This window comes from Pagrus pagrus (genome assembly GCF_965226575.1).
Source record: "Pagrus pagrus genome assembly, chromosome: 13".
NCBI classification, from domain to species: Eukaryota; Metazoa; Chordata; class Actinopteri; order Spariformes; family Sparidae; genus Pagrus; species Pagrus pagrus.
This window is the reverse complement of record NC_140197.1, coordinates 5,125,132-5,145,284: the sequence shown is the minus strand read 5'-3', so window position 1 is coordinate 5,145,284 and position 20,153 is coordinate 5,125,132. Positions and strand designations below refer to the sequence as shown.

Sequence of the window (20,153 nt, the reverse complement as noted above, 5' to 3'; positions counted from 1 at the left end):
AAAAGTTTTACATTGAGACAATTTGTTGTGGCACCTTTTTTTTTTTTTTTTTTTTTTTTTTTGTCGCTATATTAACTGCCTTTATGACATGCTAGAGTTGAGGTTGACAATTATCAATGAGAATTAATTAATCAATTATCAATGAGATGGAGCCTACAGCCACACTGCATATACCAATGAGACCAACCAACCAATGAGATTCCCATCAGCCTCAGCTGTACTTAATGTTTAGAGCTTAGCTGATGTAAGAATGCTAGCATGCTAAACTAGGATGGCGAACGTGATCAACATACCTGTTAACATTGTCATTGTGAGCCTTACAGAGCCGCTAGCATGGCTGTGGCCTTAGTCTGGTTACTCTTGATCCTGTGAGGAACTTGTGCATGTACCAAATGTTGCACTAGTCCATTTGGTAAATATCAGGACATTGTACTGGATAAGTGGTGCGAGATGTAAGGTGAGCAGATCACCAAAGTCCTTAGGAGTCCTACTCTGGGCAACCTGAATATCAGTAATATAACACATTTTACTCAAAACTTGTGTCAATCTCATGGTGGAACCATAGGTCATCTGTTGATGAAAAAAGTGTCCTCAAGTAATTCCTCAGGTGTGGCTTGAAATGATGCATGTACAACAAGCCAAAGCCAAGCAAAAGTCATCCACAGATGTGTTAAACCAGAATGAAAGTTAAAATCCTCTGAACTGCTCTTCACAAACTGTGTGCTCTGGTAGACACAGCAATTATAGCAATAACACACCAACATATGAAAATTCTATGACACTTTGTAGGGACATTTTTTTTCGTGGGTGGGAAAGTAAAAAAAAAAAAAATTGTTTTTGTAATACTCATTTCGACCACAAGAGGCTGAAATGCACAACTACACCCTGTCCAGGACACAAAGCATCCATGTTCTTCCAGGTGAGTTTTAATTTCTCTCTGCGCTCTAAACACAAGATGCATCTGATATGTGTGAGCAGATTATGTAACATGTCTTGTCTTTCTTTGGTGAGGAGTGTGTTATAATTGGTGTTAAGCCATCGGTGTAACAACAGTTTTTTTTCTCCTGAAAATAAAGGAACTTTATAATTATCCCGGCAAAACTTTTTTTCCCCCAACAGATCGCAGGTCATAAACACAGGAGAGAAAATAATTACGGTCAGACTGAGAAAATGGATCACCAGAAAAAACAATTCTGTAGCTGACTGATCAACACAGACTTTTTAATATCAAAGGTACGTCAAATATAGATTAATCGATCTAAATAAAGACTTGTTAACTTCACCCCATTTACCATGATGCACCTGGCTCGGCTAAAGTTGACCTGAAATGTGTGAACTGGATGTGGACATGTGAAAACTGTTGTTGACTACAGCATGACTGAGGAGAACTGAAGTCCTGATGATCACGCGTTGCAGTTTATTGTATTATGATAATGGCAGGGTAGCCGGGGCCATGACATTATGAGAATTATCCTTCAGTCGTACAATTTTCTTGCTGTACTTTCTCCTGACATCATGATTTATTACTGTACTCCAGTAATAAATCATGAACATTGTGGAAAATGTGACTTTGTGAAATGTTGTGTGACTTCATCTAATACTTTTGTTTTGCATACATATTACTAACATAGTGTTTATAAAGCATACTTGTGTATCAAAAAGGTTAATACCGCTTAAGAGATAAACCAAATACACATACATGTATAATGATTTGAATGAGAATGAATGATGTATGACTTCTATACTTACTACAGTAAATCTTCTATATCACATTTTTGTACTTTATAAGTAATCGCTGAATCAATTTAAATCTGCTCTGCTTTCACAGAAGACCAGCCAACATGAGTGTTTCTCTGACCCCTGATACATACTGATATTGAAGCTTCTGTCAAGCACAAATGAAACATCCGTAAATATAAGCAAAATGCATTTAACGACGGTACGCAGCACACTACTATCTCAACTGAAAGATGGACTAGAAACAAAAGACTCCATTGGATGGTTGAGAACCCTGAGATGTAATGAGTGCATTAGATCCACTGAGTGAATCTCATGCTCAGAACGTACATGGTAGCCCTGGATATACTTCAACTTACAATCGAGTTCCTAGTTAAGCATTAATCTGGTATATCATTCTTTAAAAGCAGAATAGGATCATTTTAATAAAAATACATTTCCTAACGTGGAGAGGCACCTTTGGCAGTACAGAGACTTTGGAATTTATATGCTTATTTGCTTTCTTGCCAAGAGTTAGATAAGAAGATTAAATGATAAAACTCTCAAGGTTGTGCAGTAAAGCTGAAGGTACAGCCAGCAGGTGCTTAGCTTAGCTTATCACAAATACTGGAAAAAGGCGAACAAAGTCTGCCTCTGTTTTTTTCAGTTATAAACTTGTCATGTCTAATCTGTTTAATCAAAACAAAACTGACTCCAACTGTAGTGCCAGCCCTAACCCCGGGGTTTCGTCATCGCCAGCATGTCGGGCCCCCATTTTCAGTTTTTATTCTAAGCTAAGCTAACCTACAAACAACAATCTGCTGTCTGTAGCTTCATATTTACTGCACAGAAATTGGAGCCGTATCAATATTCTCATCTAATTATTGATAAAGATGTGAATAATAGTTATTTACCTAAACATCAACTGTCCTTTCAAGATATACTATGCAGGATTTCCCAAAAAACTGTATATCTATTTATGCAAAAGTAATCCCTCTCAATCATCCCTTATTACCCACTAGAAGTGTGTGGCAATGTCTGTTTCTGCAGAGACCTCGCCCTCTGCCTGTATTTTCTCACTCTACTGTTTTCAGGACGTTGCTGGGTTTGCCCTGTTGTCACTGAAATGGATCTGTAGACATTTGAGCTCTGTAGCTCTTTCATGCATATCCTTGATGAAAACCCTGCGTTGGATGAAAGCTCGAGAAAAAAAAAGACAGTGGATGTTGAGTTGGGATTGTTTTTAAATTTAGGATTGGTTAATGTAGGTGAAACAAAGCAAGGAAGAATAATCCAAGCAGATGAGTGCTGCTTGCTCAACAGCCCCACTTCGCCTTGCAAAACCAAATTTTAGTGACAGTCAGAAATAAAAGTAGACAACCAATCAGTGGGGGTTAGTAGGTGATGCAGTCGACAGCTGTCACTTGGGCGAAAAAAAAAATTGTAGGCTACTAAATCGCTTCACAGTGGGAATGTTGATATTTACAGAGCCATGACTGTAGCACCATTAATTCAAGGGTCAAGAAGAAACAGCCTGGTAACTTATGTCAAGTCCTCCGTGTAGCTGAGGCTTCTTCTTCCCCAGTGGCTCTCAGGAACTGGGAAGCCCTTCCTGATCACCGGCTCCACAACGAGCTCCAGCAGCCCAGGTGGTTCCGGCACAGCCAGCTCCGTTACTCTAAAAAGATTTGAATACGCCCGGCCCACCAGAACCAGCTGACCTGGGGGGATTCGGGGATCAGGTCCTCTTAGCCGGCGCCAGTACACCCTGAAGTGCCCCACGAGTTTGGTCGGGTAGTCCCAGCGCAGAGTGGCATTGAGGTGCAGGCAGGGGGAAGTAGACTGTGGTGACGTACCAGCACCACGCAGCCACACCACGTCATAAATGCACAAGCCCTGAACCAGCTCAGGGGGAACCTGCAGACTGGCTACATCCAAGACCTTGTAGAGAGAGGGGGGGGGGCAAGAAGAAATGAGAAGGGAGGAATACTGACGTACCTGGGTTTAACTTGCGTTACATTTAGAAGAAAGGTGATAAACAGCTGGAAGTGTCAGTTCAGCAAGCAGTCCTGAAATAAGTGAGTGGCAGTTATAGTAACTAAACTAAATGACAATGTCAATTAAAGTGTTGGTGTAAAGGGTAGGCACCGAAAGCAGTTGAAGCAAATTGAGTATGAACACAGAAGGTTGTGGGAGTCGGAGGAGCTAAAGGAATCTAATGTTGTTCAAAGGTGAGCAAGCTTTTATCTGGGTTTCTATCAATATACAGTATAGACAACACAACTGTCTCACCATGATTTCTCCCACCCTGCAGCTGAAAGCGGTGTCCTGAGGCTCTCCATCCCGCTGGATGCTGAAACAAACTTCTCTCAGAGCACAGCCACGGAGCTCCAACTGCGAACACCTGCACACAGTGACATGAAGGGTGTACAAAGGTCACAGATTAAGCCAACTTTATAAAGAATTCCATTAACTGAGCTGTGAGAGGGACTTACCTGACAGTCCAACCACCTGGATTCAAACCACCACACAGCTGAGAGAACTGGCTCACCAACTGGTGCCCCTCATCCAATGTGGCAGGAGACACACTGGTAACTGCAGAAACACATGCAGGTAATGCCTGGTGATAACAGTTAACAACGAACCTTTACAACCGATGAGCATTGGGGTGCTGGTGGCAGGAAGAATCGATTCTACCAGAGGGCGAGCAATTAATGGGTTCCACCTAGATTTTTTACAGTTAGTTAGTTTTAACAGTACGGTATTTATTACTTTGACTTATATATTCAGTTCAACCGTTTCTAATAAAATCAAAGATTCTTCATTTCTGACAATTGTTTTTCATGGGGACTGGGGTGGAGGGTGGGGGGTGAGGGGTGATATTGGCCCAATAGTAAATACCAAATTAATCAACAATGGAAAAAATGGTTAGCTGCAACCCTCATCCCTGGTACATGAATCATTAACGCTGAACACTGTTTACTGCACATTAAGCTACTCTTCAGACTTAACCATTACAAATATAAAATGCTTCTATCATGTTGTTTACAACACAGAGAATCTATGTTCAACAGCTCTTAACGGAATGTGTGTGAACTGGCTGTTAGAGCCAATTAGTGTTAAAAGTAAAGAGCATTTGTAGGAGCACTCAAACCTGATCTTATAAGACTGATCATTGATGGGGGACGACAGTCATGAATTTCATTTGTACCGATTCTAAAAAAAGAGGTTTATGTGACACGTTCTCTTAAATCACTCATGTGCTGCAAACAAAATCTGGTTCAGTGAGTGATTTTTGCAAAACAACTTCCATCAATCATGAACTGCTTTTAAAAATCAAAGCCAAGAGCTTTGTTTGTGCTTTTGTCACATTTACATTTGTGCTTCACAGTTCCAAGGGTGATAATCAAATATACCTCACCCACATACAATTATTACTCTTTAATTGATAATATCTTAAATTTGTATCTTTTTATACCTCAACTGTTGTTCTTAGTTAAATTGCAAGAACGTGTTAATATGACTACCTTACATGTAATAATAATAAAAGCTCTCAAGCTGGGATTGGCTCCATTCCCCCGCAACAACCCTGCAAAGGATAAGCGTGTATGAGTAATGGATGGATAGTGAGACACTCACGATTGACGTCCCGGGCGTTTATGTGTGTGCAAAGACTGGCGTCTGTTGTCTTGAGCTCGAGGGAAACAGAGATCCCAGCAGAGGGCTTGTAGATTAGGGTCACCAGAGTCTTGGATGCCAGGGGAACATTGAGGGAGAAGACCCTGAGAGATACAGAACACACACAAAGAACCAGGTCAGTTGTCCAGGCCCTGGGTCATGAGGAGGACCTAAAAGGGTCCAAAGAAGGCACTCTAACCCTAAAGATGAAATGTTGGAGGAGCCCTCTGACTTGAAAATCAAGCATGGGTGAACAGGAAACACACACACTTGGCACAAACTGGAGCTGTGTGAGTGGCAGGGATGAGTCCCTCCAGTAGCAGTGAGCAGCCTCCGTTCCAGGCGTCCTCTGGGCAGCCCCAGCTCCTCAGCCAGCCCTGGCCCTCCAGCTCCATGTGGTAGTACAAGGGCTGGATCTCCTGGGCGGACAGGTTGAACCAGCCCCTCTCTGCCTCACGCTGCACACAGGCAGAACAAGATAGCAGGCACCAGACAAACAACAACATCATCACATTTCTACTAAACAATGACAGAAGTACCACACAATTTTCCTCAGCCGAGTTTTAACCAACATGGATGGGAGGTGCTCATTAATCCATCTCCAAAGTAGAGCCTGACCAATAGATCACTTTGCTGATTTTATCGGTGACATTGGTCTATCACAGATATATCAGTATGATTCTTTTTTCTGTAATATATCCTGCCTCCATTACATGTCTTTGTCACAGATGTCTGATAACCACATTTGATTTTCTGTATCAGCAGCGGTCCCAAAAATCCAGCATTATTCAGGCTCTAGAAAAAAAGTAAGGTAACATTGTTCTCTTTAATGTCGTCAAATGTTGGAATACTTTCTTTTTTTTTTTAAACATTGTTTTAACAGCTGTAGTAATGACTACTGAGTACCAATGGATCGGAATGTGAACCAATTGCAAGACGGTCTCAAGTTTCCTTCTCACAACATCAATAAATTCACCATTAACTACTCAATTGAACTGTTTATGATGACATCACCTTTAACAGCTGCCATGGCCAACACGAGGCGTTTTTACAAATGCTCCATTTCTGAAACTGTCCAACTATACCACGTTTCATGCTTTTATGAAAAAGTTAACACATCACCTCAAATTTGGCACATCCGACCTGGACTAAAGCAGAGACATGTTATCAAGTCACGCCCTCCATCTGTATCTCCATCTTGTATCAAAGATTTAGCGAAACAAAAACAAATTACATACAGGCCAAAGTGCTCGCTAAGATGGCACGTGATGTTGTGTCAGCCAGTGCTTTCTGCATGGTTTAATTTAGCCCTCCGGTCAGTTTAAGACATGGATCGTAGCAGCAGTCACATCGTTAGAATTTGGTCCTCACTTCTGACAGAATTTGATGATTTGTTTTGGTCACAGAGGTTCTAAATTTGCTGCATCTCATGATGTGATGCAGGACCACTGTTTGCAACAGATTTACTGTGTTTTCCACCCTCAGGCCTATTTTCATGGCAGTGCAGAAACCAGCACAAGGAGTGCTCTGACAGTCTGGTATTTTCCTGACCATGAAACTGTTTTTGCCCATCTGTGTGGTATTTTGGTGTCCAGCACAGAGTGTACGGTGAACAGGTGGGAGGTTCATTGTTGCTATTTTGGTGTAAAATGGCTCTTTGCACTGAGGCGTCTCAGAACCACGTCTGTTTCTGGTATACTGGCACACATCTGATGCTTTCATCAACAAGAGCAAACTAATACTTGGAGCAAATTAGCAACAATAACTGAATAATGTCTCAAATGTAAACAAAGGGTTTTCATCAAGCACTCCTATACCGTTCAAATTGAGGACAGAAGTGCATGTTTGATGTGGATAAAGCAGGGACATTAATAAATCAGCCTGTATGGATCTATGAATAAGTATGAGTGATTCTAATACTGTTTTCCACAGCTCCTCCATACTGTATGAAAAGCTTCTCCTTCACTTCATTAAGTCCCTGCACACATCTGAAGGCACCAGTGCCATAAAACCAATGTTTAGCTTCATTAACTCCCATGACACCAGCCAGCTACAACAGACCCACTCACACCTCGACACACATCAGAGTGGTCTCTTCTGAGCAGGTATTCTGCTGTCTAAGAAGCGTATGTTGCATCACCGGAGTTTATTAATAGTTTGCTTTTTTTTTTCTTTCACAAAAGTAGCACTTATGGTTTTATTCTAAAAATGCATTATGTTGCAAACCCTGTTTCCTAACAATTTCGATATGCCACTAGCAACATGACATGTAGGATTATGATTATATATTTATATAATCACATGATTATTATCACATAAACAACATCACCACACTAGTTATGATTATTTGTTCCTGATGACCGCTCTCTAGTTTTATTTCTATAATCACTGAAGTGATTAACAATTTTAAAAAACCACAGTATCTGCCTCTGGCTGCAGATCCCCCTGCTGCAGTACCTGTCCTCTATCGTAGAAAGCCTTCCCGAATCCCTGGCAGAAGGAGGAGATGAAGGGGAGAGGTGAGGCTGGCCGATGGATGTACAGGTAGTCTGATAGCAGAGCCCAGAACCTGCAGACAAGACAGGGTCTGTTTAAAAAATCTCCGCCTCCATCTATTCATCTACTTCCACCAACATTTTTGTCTTCTGCTTTTGTAAGTTAATGGTGAATGCCAGTATGCACGTCAGTGGTAATTTTTGTGTTATTCTTACTTGTCCTGATTCTTGCGGAATTCACTCTTATCGTGGGTCTCGTACACCCAGCCTGGAGCAAAGATGGCAGTAGAGAAGTTGTGCTTCCGGATGATATCCAGAGCCTGCAGATGAGCCAAACTCAAGGTTAATATTGTCATTAATCTGAAAACAATTAACGCTTCTTCATAAACACACACCCTTCAGCCACAGTGTGTACCTTATTTGTCTCGAACATTCCTCCCACCACCTTGCCTCGGGCAAACACGTCCACCCCGATGTAGATGTCAGCCTTGCGGCCTTGAGCCCCACTGTAGTCCGTCATCCACTCCAGGCTCTGCTCAGTCCAGTTGTAGTTGGTGAATAAACCATCGCAAGCATCGAAAAACATCCTGTTATGGAGAGTTTGAGATGAAGTGTCGGATGGGAACGTTTTTAGTGAACTGAAAAAATGTTCTACCACATTTTAATGGTGGACCCGTTTCTTTATACTGAGGTCTGTTTTTCATTTTAAAGTTTGCAAACATAAAGGAAGCCTTTCTACCTGTTGGACTGGTTGAGTTCATTTTGCCATAGTAGCTGTCCATTCTCAATCACACTGTCGTACCACAGGACCAGGCTGCTGGACACCCGCTCGTGCATCTGATCTGTCAGGTAGCGCAGGAACAAAGGTGTGTTCTTCACCGCAACCGCCTGCAAGCAGACGACAGCACACACATTCTGTTTGTATTACACGACATTACATGTGTCAGTCAGCCAGGTAACAGTCAAGATGTTGAAGAGAAGGACACTAAATTTGACATCCATTGTTTCCTGTTACATCTTTTACATATTACAGTTACATTTTTAACTGAGTTACATTGATTTAACAATCAAAACAATGACTTTCATATGGATGCCTCTATCCACCAGGAAAATGAAACAAGAGGCTGGAGCCCTGCTAGCAGCTCTGTGAGTCAGTACGCCATGTATGCTCACAATGACAATGCTAACATACTTTGTTAAAGGGACAGTTCACCCCAAAATCAATATAACATATTTTTCCTCTTCTTTGTCTCCCCTCTTGGGCTCATCAAAACAACCTACATGGATAAATGGCACTACAGGTTGCAAAAAAGTGTGTTTGATTCGAGGGGGAACTGTCCCTTTAAGCAGGTGTAATGTTTACCATGTTCTCAATCTTAGTTTAGCCAATGAGCATGCTAATATTTGATTATCATCAATAAACACTGTACGTATTTGATCATAAATCAGATAATAAATAATGAATATCAGTTTTACTACAGTGTGCCAGCTGTAGTAAACAACTGGCAGGAGCTTTGAAGCCAGATTAAAATCAAAACAATTATTTGTACATGAAATTAAAATCTGATTTAGAAAGTCATAATCATAACTTAAGTGTTGTTTGAACTTACCTTATAGACACACTATTCTTAAACTATAATGTCTAAGCATGAGTAGCAAGTGTAAGCAATGAATCTTATTGTCGTGATGGCCAGTATGAAAGTATTGCTCACACTCAGGGCGTTCTCTATGTTAATGAGCCAGCCATCGAAGCCATGAAAGTGGCTGATCTGGACTAGTTTATCAGCCACTGCCCGGTACGACTCCTCATCTTTCAGGAAGGCCTCACACATCGCGGCTCCATCAGTCCACTCTGTGATGAAAGTGCCTGGAAAGGTGGCCAATCACAGCATGAGGGGGCAGACATGAGGACAGAAAACCTGATTAAGATAGAACTGATCAAATTATAAAACAGATTTCAAATCTGATCACTAAGATTGAAAATACTAATTCAGGATGACTAAACTGGACCTGCTTCTGTTATATTTTGCCTTTCTGCTCACCAAGAACGACGACTCCATGTTTATGTGCAGCATTGGTCCACACAGCAGGAGGAATAGTCACCAGCTTGTGTGCGAAGTAGTTGAAAATATCAATGTACTGCCAGTGGTAGAAGGCATATGGAGCCGCTGCCATTGTCCCCTGAACAAACCTTGATGACAGAAGAAAGCAAAACATGGCATTATAGTACATGAATGTGACTGCCCATACAAGATAAACCACATGGCAGCAGGACAGTCATTTCGAGTGAGAGTAATGGACTGCCACATGACTTTCAAAATTTTCTCTTTAACGTACCACAAGGAACTTTTAACAGGTTATCATACAGTCTCAATTAGTGATGTGCGACACCATGGATTTCTTTTCCAATCCAATACCAAGCACAACTAGGCTGGTATCGTCAATACCAATACTGATACTTTGTACAAAAGCTTAATAAATATTATTCAATAGTTTTAAGAATGGGGGGAACTCCTGCTGTTTGAACATCAGCACACAACCTGAAGTGTTGACAGATCACTTCCTACAGTCAGTGACAGCGATAAAGATGGCCAATAGCTTCAGTCTCTCTCTCTACCTGGATAATAGCTGCCACTGCCAAAGGACTCTATGAATGAAGTCTGTCTCACCCCAAAAGCACCGTTTTTCTCGTCTTCTTTAGACCGCTACTGTATAACGTCTTCATATTTTTTTATTGTGATGAAATCTCAGATGCTTAACAAGGTAACAGTCCAAACATGACTGCGTTTGTGGTCAGCCTCATCATCAATGTCCACTCTGTCAGAGGTGGTTTATGCATTTCTAGAGCTGTAGTTTGCATATGACTGTGACAGGTGGAAGGAGAAGTAGTTCCTGTCAATGGGGTAATATTTACAAAAGATGCTGGTGATAGTTTCTGTCTTCTGTATCCCTGTTTATGATAAATACACATTTGCTGCAAATTATTGAGTTTAAAGATATCAATATTTTAATATGAGAATCGATCCTAGAATGGAAACGTTTGAGATTGGATGTTTTGATATTTCTGTATCTCTCTACACACCACTAGTCTCAATTTAATAATGGTGCCTCTACGTGAACTACCTATGCAAACAAGGCCATCGGCCAGATGATCGACTATTTCTCTATAGTTATTATTAGTTATTCTTAATGCCCATCATCAGGTCGGATTCCGTCTTATCCGGATTAGATAAGTCATAAAAGTGCTGAGGATGAATTGAGGAGTCCAGTGTGACTGAGGAACGAAGCTGTTCTGTATGTATGGCACTAATGCAAAGTTTGGTTTTTTTCCACCATCATCATATTACAGTTACTAATCTTAATAATACATTACCTCTTTACCATGCATCCTGCAAAAAGCTGTGTTCAAAAAAGAGAAATAGTAAAACAAATACGTTGTGTCCCTCTTTCACTCAACTCACTCAACAAATGCATGTGCAGCCAGATCAAGATCTTTACAGCAGGAGGCGGTGGCGCTCATACCACTTTGGTCCATAGACCAGGCTGCTTTAAAGTGATAGTTGGGCTCTTTTGATGTGGGGTTGTATGAGGTACTTATACCTAATCAGTGTGTTACCTGCGGTAGATGACCGTTAGCTCTCAGGAAGACGTATTTTAGCCACCTAAAAGAAGGCCCACCTAAAAAGACATATATATATATATATCCGTTTAAGTATACGCTATTTGTTGAACATTTTTGGCGCTTTACATTGCCGTCAGACAGCCGTTTCTTTTGGGACGACAATCCCTCAAGCTGTGTCTGCTGCGCACTGTACACTCATACAACCCCACATCAAAAGACCAGAAGTATCCCTTTAAGTACAATCGAAATTTGTGGGTGGTCCAGTCTTCTAGTATGAGTCATGTACAGATAGCCTGGCCTCTTGCCTCTAGCGGTATAGTGAGATTGTCCTCATGCACAAAGCCAGATCCATAAAGAAATAGTTTTCCTAGTCTGATGTCAAAGAACTTGACTGGCCTGTACAGAACTCTGACCTCAACCCCATCCAACACCTTTGGGATGAAGTGGAACACAATAAGCCAGACCTTCTGATCATCAGCAGTGTTGGACTTCACTGATGCTCTTGTGTCTGAATGGGAGCAGCCAGGTTTCAACATCTGATGGGAAAACTGGATCCAGAGAAGTGGACTGCAATATGGTTTCGGAATGACATGTTTACAGTCATTATGTGAGAGATGTGCTCAACATCTACACTCCCTAATTTCATTATAGCTCCAAGTACTGGCCCTACATCCTGGAAAGATTTTGGGGTGACATTACAAGATCAGAGAGTGTAACTTGAAAATGCAGAAAAAGGGGATTTTTCCATGTATTCCATCAGTAGACCAGCAAACATACAGTTACAGTAGCTGTTCTTTTAGAGCTAAATATACACCCATACCGGTCATCTAGGTAGCCTCCCATCATGTCATGAGACACCAGGGTCCGCCGTGGACAGCTGGCCAGAGATGGCTCCCGAGGTTCCAGAGGGACTGCTGCCACATTGAAAGGGTTTGCCTTGCTTCGTTTCCACGACAACAACTCCTCCAAAGTTTGAAGAGCACAGCTGATTGGTTCAGTGGTGTCAGGATCATAATGTTGGGCTGAGAAGCAGAGGACAGGAAATATTATGCATAAAGTGGCAGGTGAAGGTTCATGTGGTTTGATGTCCAGACACAAACTGCAGCGCAGATGGTTTCAAACTGCCTTGCAGGTAATACAATCCCCTGACCTGGTAGAGATGAGGACACATATTGGATGACTTCATGGATACTGCCTGAATCCACTGGTTGATCCAAACAAGACTCCAGCCTAGTCAGAGAACAAGGTGACGAGGTGAGATTCATGAATGTGGTTGAACATCGATTAAAACCCCAGTCTATTTATTAGTAAAACAACTGCAGAACTGAGAGCGTATAACAACGTAAGAAACCCATGAGCAAATATTATATATCACCAACACAGTTTTAGCCTATTTATTTGGCAACTTTCTGTTTGGTAAAATCAGTAGTACTAACTAGTTGTAATTGGATTTTAAGCAACTAGCAACTTGCAAGATGAAAGTAAGATAATGGGAGTAAGTGAGAGGCACTCAGTACCGGCTGGCTTCAGTCCTGTCCCTCTTCACGCCGACACTAACATTGTCCTCTCCGTCCTCTCGTCTCCTTCGGAGAGGATCCTTGTTTCCATCCACATTCAATGCCATTTCATTGAATTTTAGTGAGAAACCATGGAGGAAACAAACTGTACGAAGAACGAGGAAACAGAGAGGGTTGCTGCAGCGCCAATGACAGCAACTTCCGACGCCGGTCCTCCACAATAAAAGCGTCATTTTCTTACATTTAAATGGCAAAAAACTAAAGTAGCACAAAATGTATTTAGCATTTCATTGTAACTTTTACTACCAAAAAAAATAGATATTAGCGTGTATGTGTTACTTGACGTATTGTGCCCGCTTTTATAGAAAGTGTCGTGGATCAAGTCGAGTGTTTACCATATTACATAACTGCTGTGATAGGCCCAGGCCTGTAGTTAAATGGGGTAAACTCGAATTAGCAACATGATTGATTATTATTGTTGATATTTGGACGGATCTGTGCAGTCAGTTGTCCATGAAAGGGTGCTCAGAGGCCAGTTGGACAAAGGAACCGATCTCTGCTTATTGTGCAACACCAGACGCCTTTACTTCGAGGAGATTAGTCCCCAGCAGGAAATACAGGGACAATAACATGGGGCTCTGAGAGAGGAAGCCAAAGATGGCGGCCGTAAATGATACTCACATGCATGGCCAGTAGTGCTGTGTGCTTGATATGTTGTGTTTAAATGTAACGCTCTTGACTTATTGCTTTCTTCCGGTTTAAATTACCCAGTGAGGGGAGGTGTATTCATATAGCCTATTAGGCTTAAATGTTGTAGGCTTTATAGAATAAAAGCATATACATATAAAACTATGGTATAATAGTCTGCAAGGCTGGAATACAAAATAAATAAATATATATATATACACCCATATATCAGACTGTGAGGAATGGCCCTTTAAAACCCCCACCAGCCCAGAATAAATCAATGCACAAAAAAGGCAATTTTGTGAAGAAAGTTTAAGGGTAGTTTAGTTTGAAAAGTGCTCTGGAAACATTTAAAATTTCTCATATGTTATTTGAAGACTTTAAATCAATATAAACAACAGGTCAAAATCTTTTAAAAATAAGTTTTGTTTTAGAGAGGTTATATCAGACTTTGAAGCACAAACCAGGTTTGAAGTGACAGTTAAGGAAAAGACTGAAAGGAGTTGAATTGCTAGTGATGAAAGCAGCTGGTTAATTGTGATAATGAGCGGAAGATAAAGTGAAGATAAACAAAAAACAGCTGAACTGGTAGCTGAAGTGTAATTACTGAAGGCAGCTGAGTAATGTAAAATACAAAATGTGTAAGTGGTGACAGCCAAGAAGAATGATTCCTTTGAGGACAACAATGTAAGCATCTTGGCCAGAGAAGACAGATGGTTTGAAAGAGTAAAAGAATCCATCTATATCAAACTGGAACGACCGTCTTTGAACAGAGGAGGTGGACTACGACATTACTTATCACCCACCTACAATGCAGTACTGAGCTTCCTCTCCAGACAACTAAACAACCATGTTTAGTTTAGTTAGGGGAGACAGAGCCTTCTCCATCGCTGCCCCCTCCCTCTGGAACTCACTCCCCATACCCATCCGTACCTGCACACACCTCCCAACATTCAAAACCATGCTCAAAACGCACCTTTTTAAATTAGCTTTTAATTTATAATCTTGATGTGCTTGTTTTATACTGTTCTGTGTTTTTACTGTATCTTATCTGTTTTTAACTGTATATTTCATGATTTTTTAAAGTGCAAAGTGTCTTTGAGCATCTGTAAAAGCGCTTATAAATAAAATTTATTATTATTATTATTATTATTATTATTCACACCCGGGCTTACCCTAGCAACCCACATGAAGGCGGTTGGGTCAACGACTCCACAAGGGGCCCAAATTACTCTGAAACCCAGAGCTCACACCTTAACGACTCTGTAAGGACACTCCAGCACAGAGTTTCAAAGCCTGCAACTCCCCTCCAGTTAGTTAGAACTGAAGAAGCCTCTTGGATGAGAGGTGAAACGTCTTCAAGATACTGAAACATGTCCAGTTGCCTACAATACAGCACCTAGAATTACCATGACCTGGATGACTGAGAACCTTCATCAACACAATTTCACACTGTTTTACTTTGTTTATATGTGGCAGACTCTGCCACATTTCTAGCTTCAAACAGTGTTCTGGGACCTTATTTTCCTCTCAGAACAGCTTCTTTATTCAGTTATGGAATTAATACATATTTCTGAGTTTGTATTATAACCTCATTAAAATTGTAAATATTAAAATTCTGAGTTTGAATTTATTCTCCAAAACTACATAGTGCCCCTTTAAGCAGATTCTTATTGGAATTTTAGAATGGCTGTATTTTCACTTCTTTGATATGTTTGTCCGTGATGTTTGTTTTGATATCTGAGGAGGCATTTTTTTAAGTTAAGGGGAGAGTCTATTGAAAATATGGACATGCCTGGGTTTTGCAATTTTATAAAATGGAATAAAAGATTCAGTGCCGCTCCCCACCCAAATGTGTATATTTTCTCTTAATGCAGTGGTTGTCAAACTGCCCCCCCCCCGTGAGGGCATAGAGCCACTGCAGGGTGGGCATGGATGACCAGGGGAAAAATATGAAGTGAATCTATGTTGAATTAATATGATTTATGGAGGGGAAATAAACAAACATGAGTTTACTGATGCAATCGTGTGTGTGTGAATGGGGGTTGGGAGGCTGCTGACCACAGGAATGACCCAATCAATCAAGCAGCCACTGCCTACAATGGAAGCCTGTGAGTATGTGAAAATTCAATTTGAATTTTTACATTTCCATTTTTACTCAAAAAACAAGCACACATTATAAGTGTGTACATTAAAACTTTAATAAAGTTCCCCATTGGGCTAATATATATAAGTATGTGGAAAGTATAATGCTATTGTGGACTTACATGTTTCATTTCCAAGTTTGAACATTATGATTTCGAATAAAGTCCCCTACAGGCTTCCATAATGGTTTCCTCTGATATGAAGGCTTATCCTCGCTCCTATCATCAGCTTTTTTCAGGTTCAGTTGCTCATTTCTCACAAACGGAACCTAAGCGTGTTACTGGTTTGCTTGCAGTGTTTCTGTTACTGGTAATGGTATGTGTTGGCAGCTCTTTACTGAAAAGCTCTCTGTCAGTGTCCTCCGTCATCGGCCAGCAGGGAAGTGATGTCAGACACATTGAGCCGATCACTGAACGGGATCCTAACAGAGCAGAGACAGCAAGAGGAAGAAGGGCTGAGCTCTGACCATAACCTCCTTAAAATCCATCTTCATCCGTGGAGAATTAAAGCGTATCGTTCTCAAAAACAGCGAGAGCATAAAGTACAACCTTCAAGCTTTCTAACAAGCAGCGTATTGGCGCAGTATGAGGTTATTAGTATTTTAAAACAAGTGGTGAAAGATTGTGAGAGCTGACTTCATCCGAAGACGACGTACAGAAGACACAATTCATCGGTCGAAGAGGCTTTAATGCGTCGGATAATTGGCCTGTTCTGCTTTTAAACAGATTTTGGCTCTAAACCTGAACATTTTTTTTGATATTTTGGAGCTAGCGAGCCTGCTTGCTAGCCGACCACAGATTGATCATGGAGTTGAGAGTGGGAAACCGATATAGACTGGGCAGGAAAATTGGCAGTGGATCATTTGGAGACATCTATCTGGGTAAGTTAAAGGAAAAAATCTCACCGTCTTGTTTCCATTCGTTTCCATTTAGCTTAACCTGGTACATGGAGCTGTGAGAGTTTGCCAGTTGGTTGTCTTTCCGGGGTTTCCATTCCGAGCTGATTGTCCATCAGCTGTTCAGTGTTTCGTGTTAGCAACATTAGCTCCTAAGCTAGTCTCTGTAGCAAAGAAGCTATTAGCAAGACGTCTGTTAGCTTGTACTAATGGGTAGTAAACTATGTAACGATATTTGTCCAATATAGCTACACGACCAGGGGAACATTTGGCCTGTCATGATGTAAGATGACTTTTCAAACGAACCGTGTTGACCACAATAATGGATACTGACGCCTGTAGTGAAGCTAAACCCTTTATCACCAACTGGCTAACCTAGCTAATATGAGTTTACTGTCTGCCTTTACACTCCTAACAGCATTATCGTTATTTCGGTAACAGTATAGCTGAACAGGCCACAGACTTTACTGTTAAGTCCCTGAAGTGGTAAATGACATGTAACTTACTGTCTGGTGCTGAATAGCCTCCTCTAAATACAGCAGGCCCGTATAGTTTCCTCCTCTATTCCTATTAAGAGATTAACCAGGAGGCCAGCTTCATCACTGCTTCTTGAAGAGGACTGTTGCCCTGAGAGGTTTATACAGCTTAATTTGACATCAACTTGAATTTCTTCTGAAAGCCACCACATTGTTAAATGTATTGCCATTGTAGTAGTTTGGGTTCTTGAGACTACATTTATTCAAACAAGGCTCCCTGGCCTATTGAGTATCAGCTGAGGTGTCTTTGACATGAAAATGGCTCATAAATCCTGCGGCTTGAATGCTTGAGGGGACGTGTTCATATATTACTTTCATTTGCAAAGCACCAAGGGTCGTGGCCTATTGATTGGGTAGTTTTTGTATTAATCAATTGGATGTATTGGCTCTCATGGAAATAAAGGTTGAAGTGTACATCAGATGTGCTGATTAAAGATGATTCACAACTCAAGCAGAGTGGATTTGCTGTTTTCATTAGTGGTTGGAAGTGAGAAGTTCATAGAGATAGTGGGAAGTGCAAAATTACTGACCTCTGAGCATCTAAGGTACAAACAAGGGAGAATGTGGATAAAAGAAAATGTAAATATGCAAAACTTTTTGAGCAATCTCATTAGAATATTTGCTGAATGTATTAAACACCAGGCACATCTTCCTGACATTGACTTCTGTCACCTACATTGTTATACATCCTCTGGCGGCCATGTTGGAGGTCCACATCTCTTGACAGCAGTGGTTGAGAACAGCTGATCACATTTCTAAGCTTAAGACTTCATCTGAACAACAATAGAGAGGAGACATTGTTAATTCATGAAGGGTTTGTACTGGTTGTGGACTGATCACTTCATCACAGACATTTAATCAACCCAAAGAAGAAAAATAACCTGCCTGGTAAGACTCACTCACAGTATGATTTAAGTTTGAAACAGTGTAATAGTGCTGATAAGGGCTGGGCCATATGGTCTGATTACGCAATATTTTGAGGCTATAGCGCGACACACAATATATCTCCTATAAAGCTTCATAAATACAAGGACTGGGCGACAAAATCAAATTTAATATTGCAGGGATGATTAATAGTACTCTAACTAAATATTGCAATAGATTTTAATAAATGATTATCAGTAAATGTGGATATAATGACTAAGTGGGTAAAGGCGAGCATAAGAACAAGTAGCGCAGTCTGTAAGTTCAGAAAATGTCATCACTTTACTGTAATGCAGCCATTTAAACCAGGAAAGGACGACACTAACATACTTATGATATTGATACATTAAACTGTAGATATTCACTGTCTGATTTTAATTCATCTTCTTAAAACAGAGTACTTAAAATAATTTATTATTATTATTGTTATTAATATTAGTGTAATATATCTGTAGTCAAGAAACATCACAACCCTGTTGAGGTAGAAATCATTAAATGCATTTGTAGATAATGTCATAAACGAGAGACATACTCATTTCATATCTTGAATGACATTTTGTCAGATAGTTGTGCCTCTCATCCTGCGCCCTACAATGAATTTGAAAATGGTCAGTAAATATGTAAAGAATACTTATTTGTTATTGCCGGGGCTCAACACATTAAGTTTACTCCGTAAGACATTGTCTTGCATACATGAGTTTAATGCTTTGATCAAACTGTAGTTCCCCATAGAGTTTGAGAGGAAGTGTTTTTAATGGGTTTACTTCCTGATGTTTGAAGAGCAGCCTTTGCCCACAGGCTGTTCTGTAGGCAGTCTTCCTGGTTGGTGTTGTTTGTGAGATTCCAGCTTCACACCCACCATGTTTTTTTGCCTGAAGGAAACGCATTGACACTGTTGGAAATATACAATGAATCTAAAAATATTCTGTTTTAAGATTGGGTCAGTGTGGGTATTTTATGAGTGATTATAGTAGTAAATGGTTTACTTGGCTGAGCTCTGCACAGCAACCTTGACATTCAGCTACTTTCCCACCTAAATCTGTATAAAGAAATCAAACCCTGTTTTAAAGCATCAGCTGAGGTATTGGAGGCTAAATGCATCTCAGACATTAGCGTCTGGACACCGATGAAACTTGTTTTGTTCTGAATGATATGGCACCCAAGCCAACCCTTTGAGTCTTCCTATGAACTCAATGTTTGATGGATTAATGCATTAGTCAGATGCGGTCTGTTTTCCATGACCTGTTGATTGGACTGATAGTGAGAGCTGCCAGCAGCTTACGTATTCACTTCTCTCCCTCCCCCCTAAATGGCTGCTGACTAATGTGATGTAACATTGTTCATCAGCCAGAACAGTGTGTGGTTCTTTACCGTCAAAGCACCCGACCTACCCTTCTGTTCAAGTGTATTTTGAACTCATAGTAAGCACTATTTTTACATTCAACATACCAAAGAAATGAAATCTCAAAGGAGACACGGCAGAGAATGAAAATTCAAGTTTGACAGTGGACTGTACCAATACCTGATATTAGACATGCCTTTATTTCACAGCAAGTCCCACATTAATGCTCCCACACAGTGTGTGAACGTTTCAATAACGCTGACAATGCTTGAGCAGCCTGGTGTGCCGGGGATGTCTGGGTGGTGGATTCCACTTGTATTTGCGCGTGAGGCTGTTTGTCTTTTGGCAGGACGAGGGGATGAGGTCAGCTCTTGGTATGAAGCCTTGTTTTCTATGTGCTGGACTTTTTTTTACCTGCTCAGAACTGGTGGAATATTTTGTGATCTTTGAGAGGTTTGTCATGACAAAATAATCACTCATTCTTAAAGTGTGCTTGAAGCTGTTAGCGGAGTGGCTGAGTCAAGTTGTTGTGTTCCTGTTATGTCATGTGGCTGGTGATGTGCATATTTGGTTCAAGTTGAAACAAGCAACAGCAA

The 20,153-nt window shown here is 40.8% G+C and overlaps 2 protein-coding genes across 6 annotated transcripts in view; one reads left to right on the top strand and one right to left on the bottom strand.

The window, feature by feature from the left end:
• Positions 1–64: 64 nt before the first annotated feature.
• On the bottom strand, positions 65–17,334 carry engase (endo-beta-N-acetylglucosaminidase). Of its 5 annotated transcripts, none has more exons than XM_084372290.1 (15): positions 17,262–17,334; positions 13,029–13,173; positions 12,662–12,741; positions 12,332–12,533; positions 9,932–10,080; positions 9,602–9,756; positions 8,629–8,777; positions 8,305–8,476; positions 8,106–8,209; positions 7,852–7,963; positions 5,665–5,852; positions 5,356–5,498; positions 4,212–4,311; positions 4,009–4,120; positions 65–3,657 (listed from the first exon to the last, which is right to left on the bottom strand). In XM_084372290.1, the coding sequence occupies exons 2-15, from the start codon at positions 13,133–13,135 to the stop codon at positions 3,259–3,261; spliced, it is 2,172 nt and encodes a 723-aa protein (XP_084228416.1). In that variant the 5' UTR covers positions 13,136–13,173; positions 17,262–17,334; the 3' UTR covers positions 65–3,258. The 5 variants fall into 5 exon arrangements, with proteins under 5 accessions (XP_084228416.1, XP_084228415.1, XP_084228414.1 ...); XM_084372289.1 differs by lacking the exon at positions 17,262–17,334 and adding an exon at positions 16,765–16,959; XM_084372288.1 differs by lacking the exon at positions 17,262–17,334 and adding an exon at positions 16,198–16,275.
• csnk1da (casein kinase 1, delta a) overlaps positions 16,293–20,153 on the top strand; it is a 23,702-nt gene continuing 19,841 nt past the window's right edge. The window contains exon 1 of the mRNA XM_084372294.1: positions 16,293–16,740. Within this exon, the coding sequence (XP_084228420.1) occupies positions 16,665–16,740 (76 nt within the window). The 5' untranslated portion in view covers positions 16,293–16,664. The remainder of the gene's footprint in view (positions 16,741–20,153) is intronic.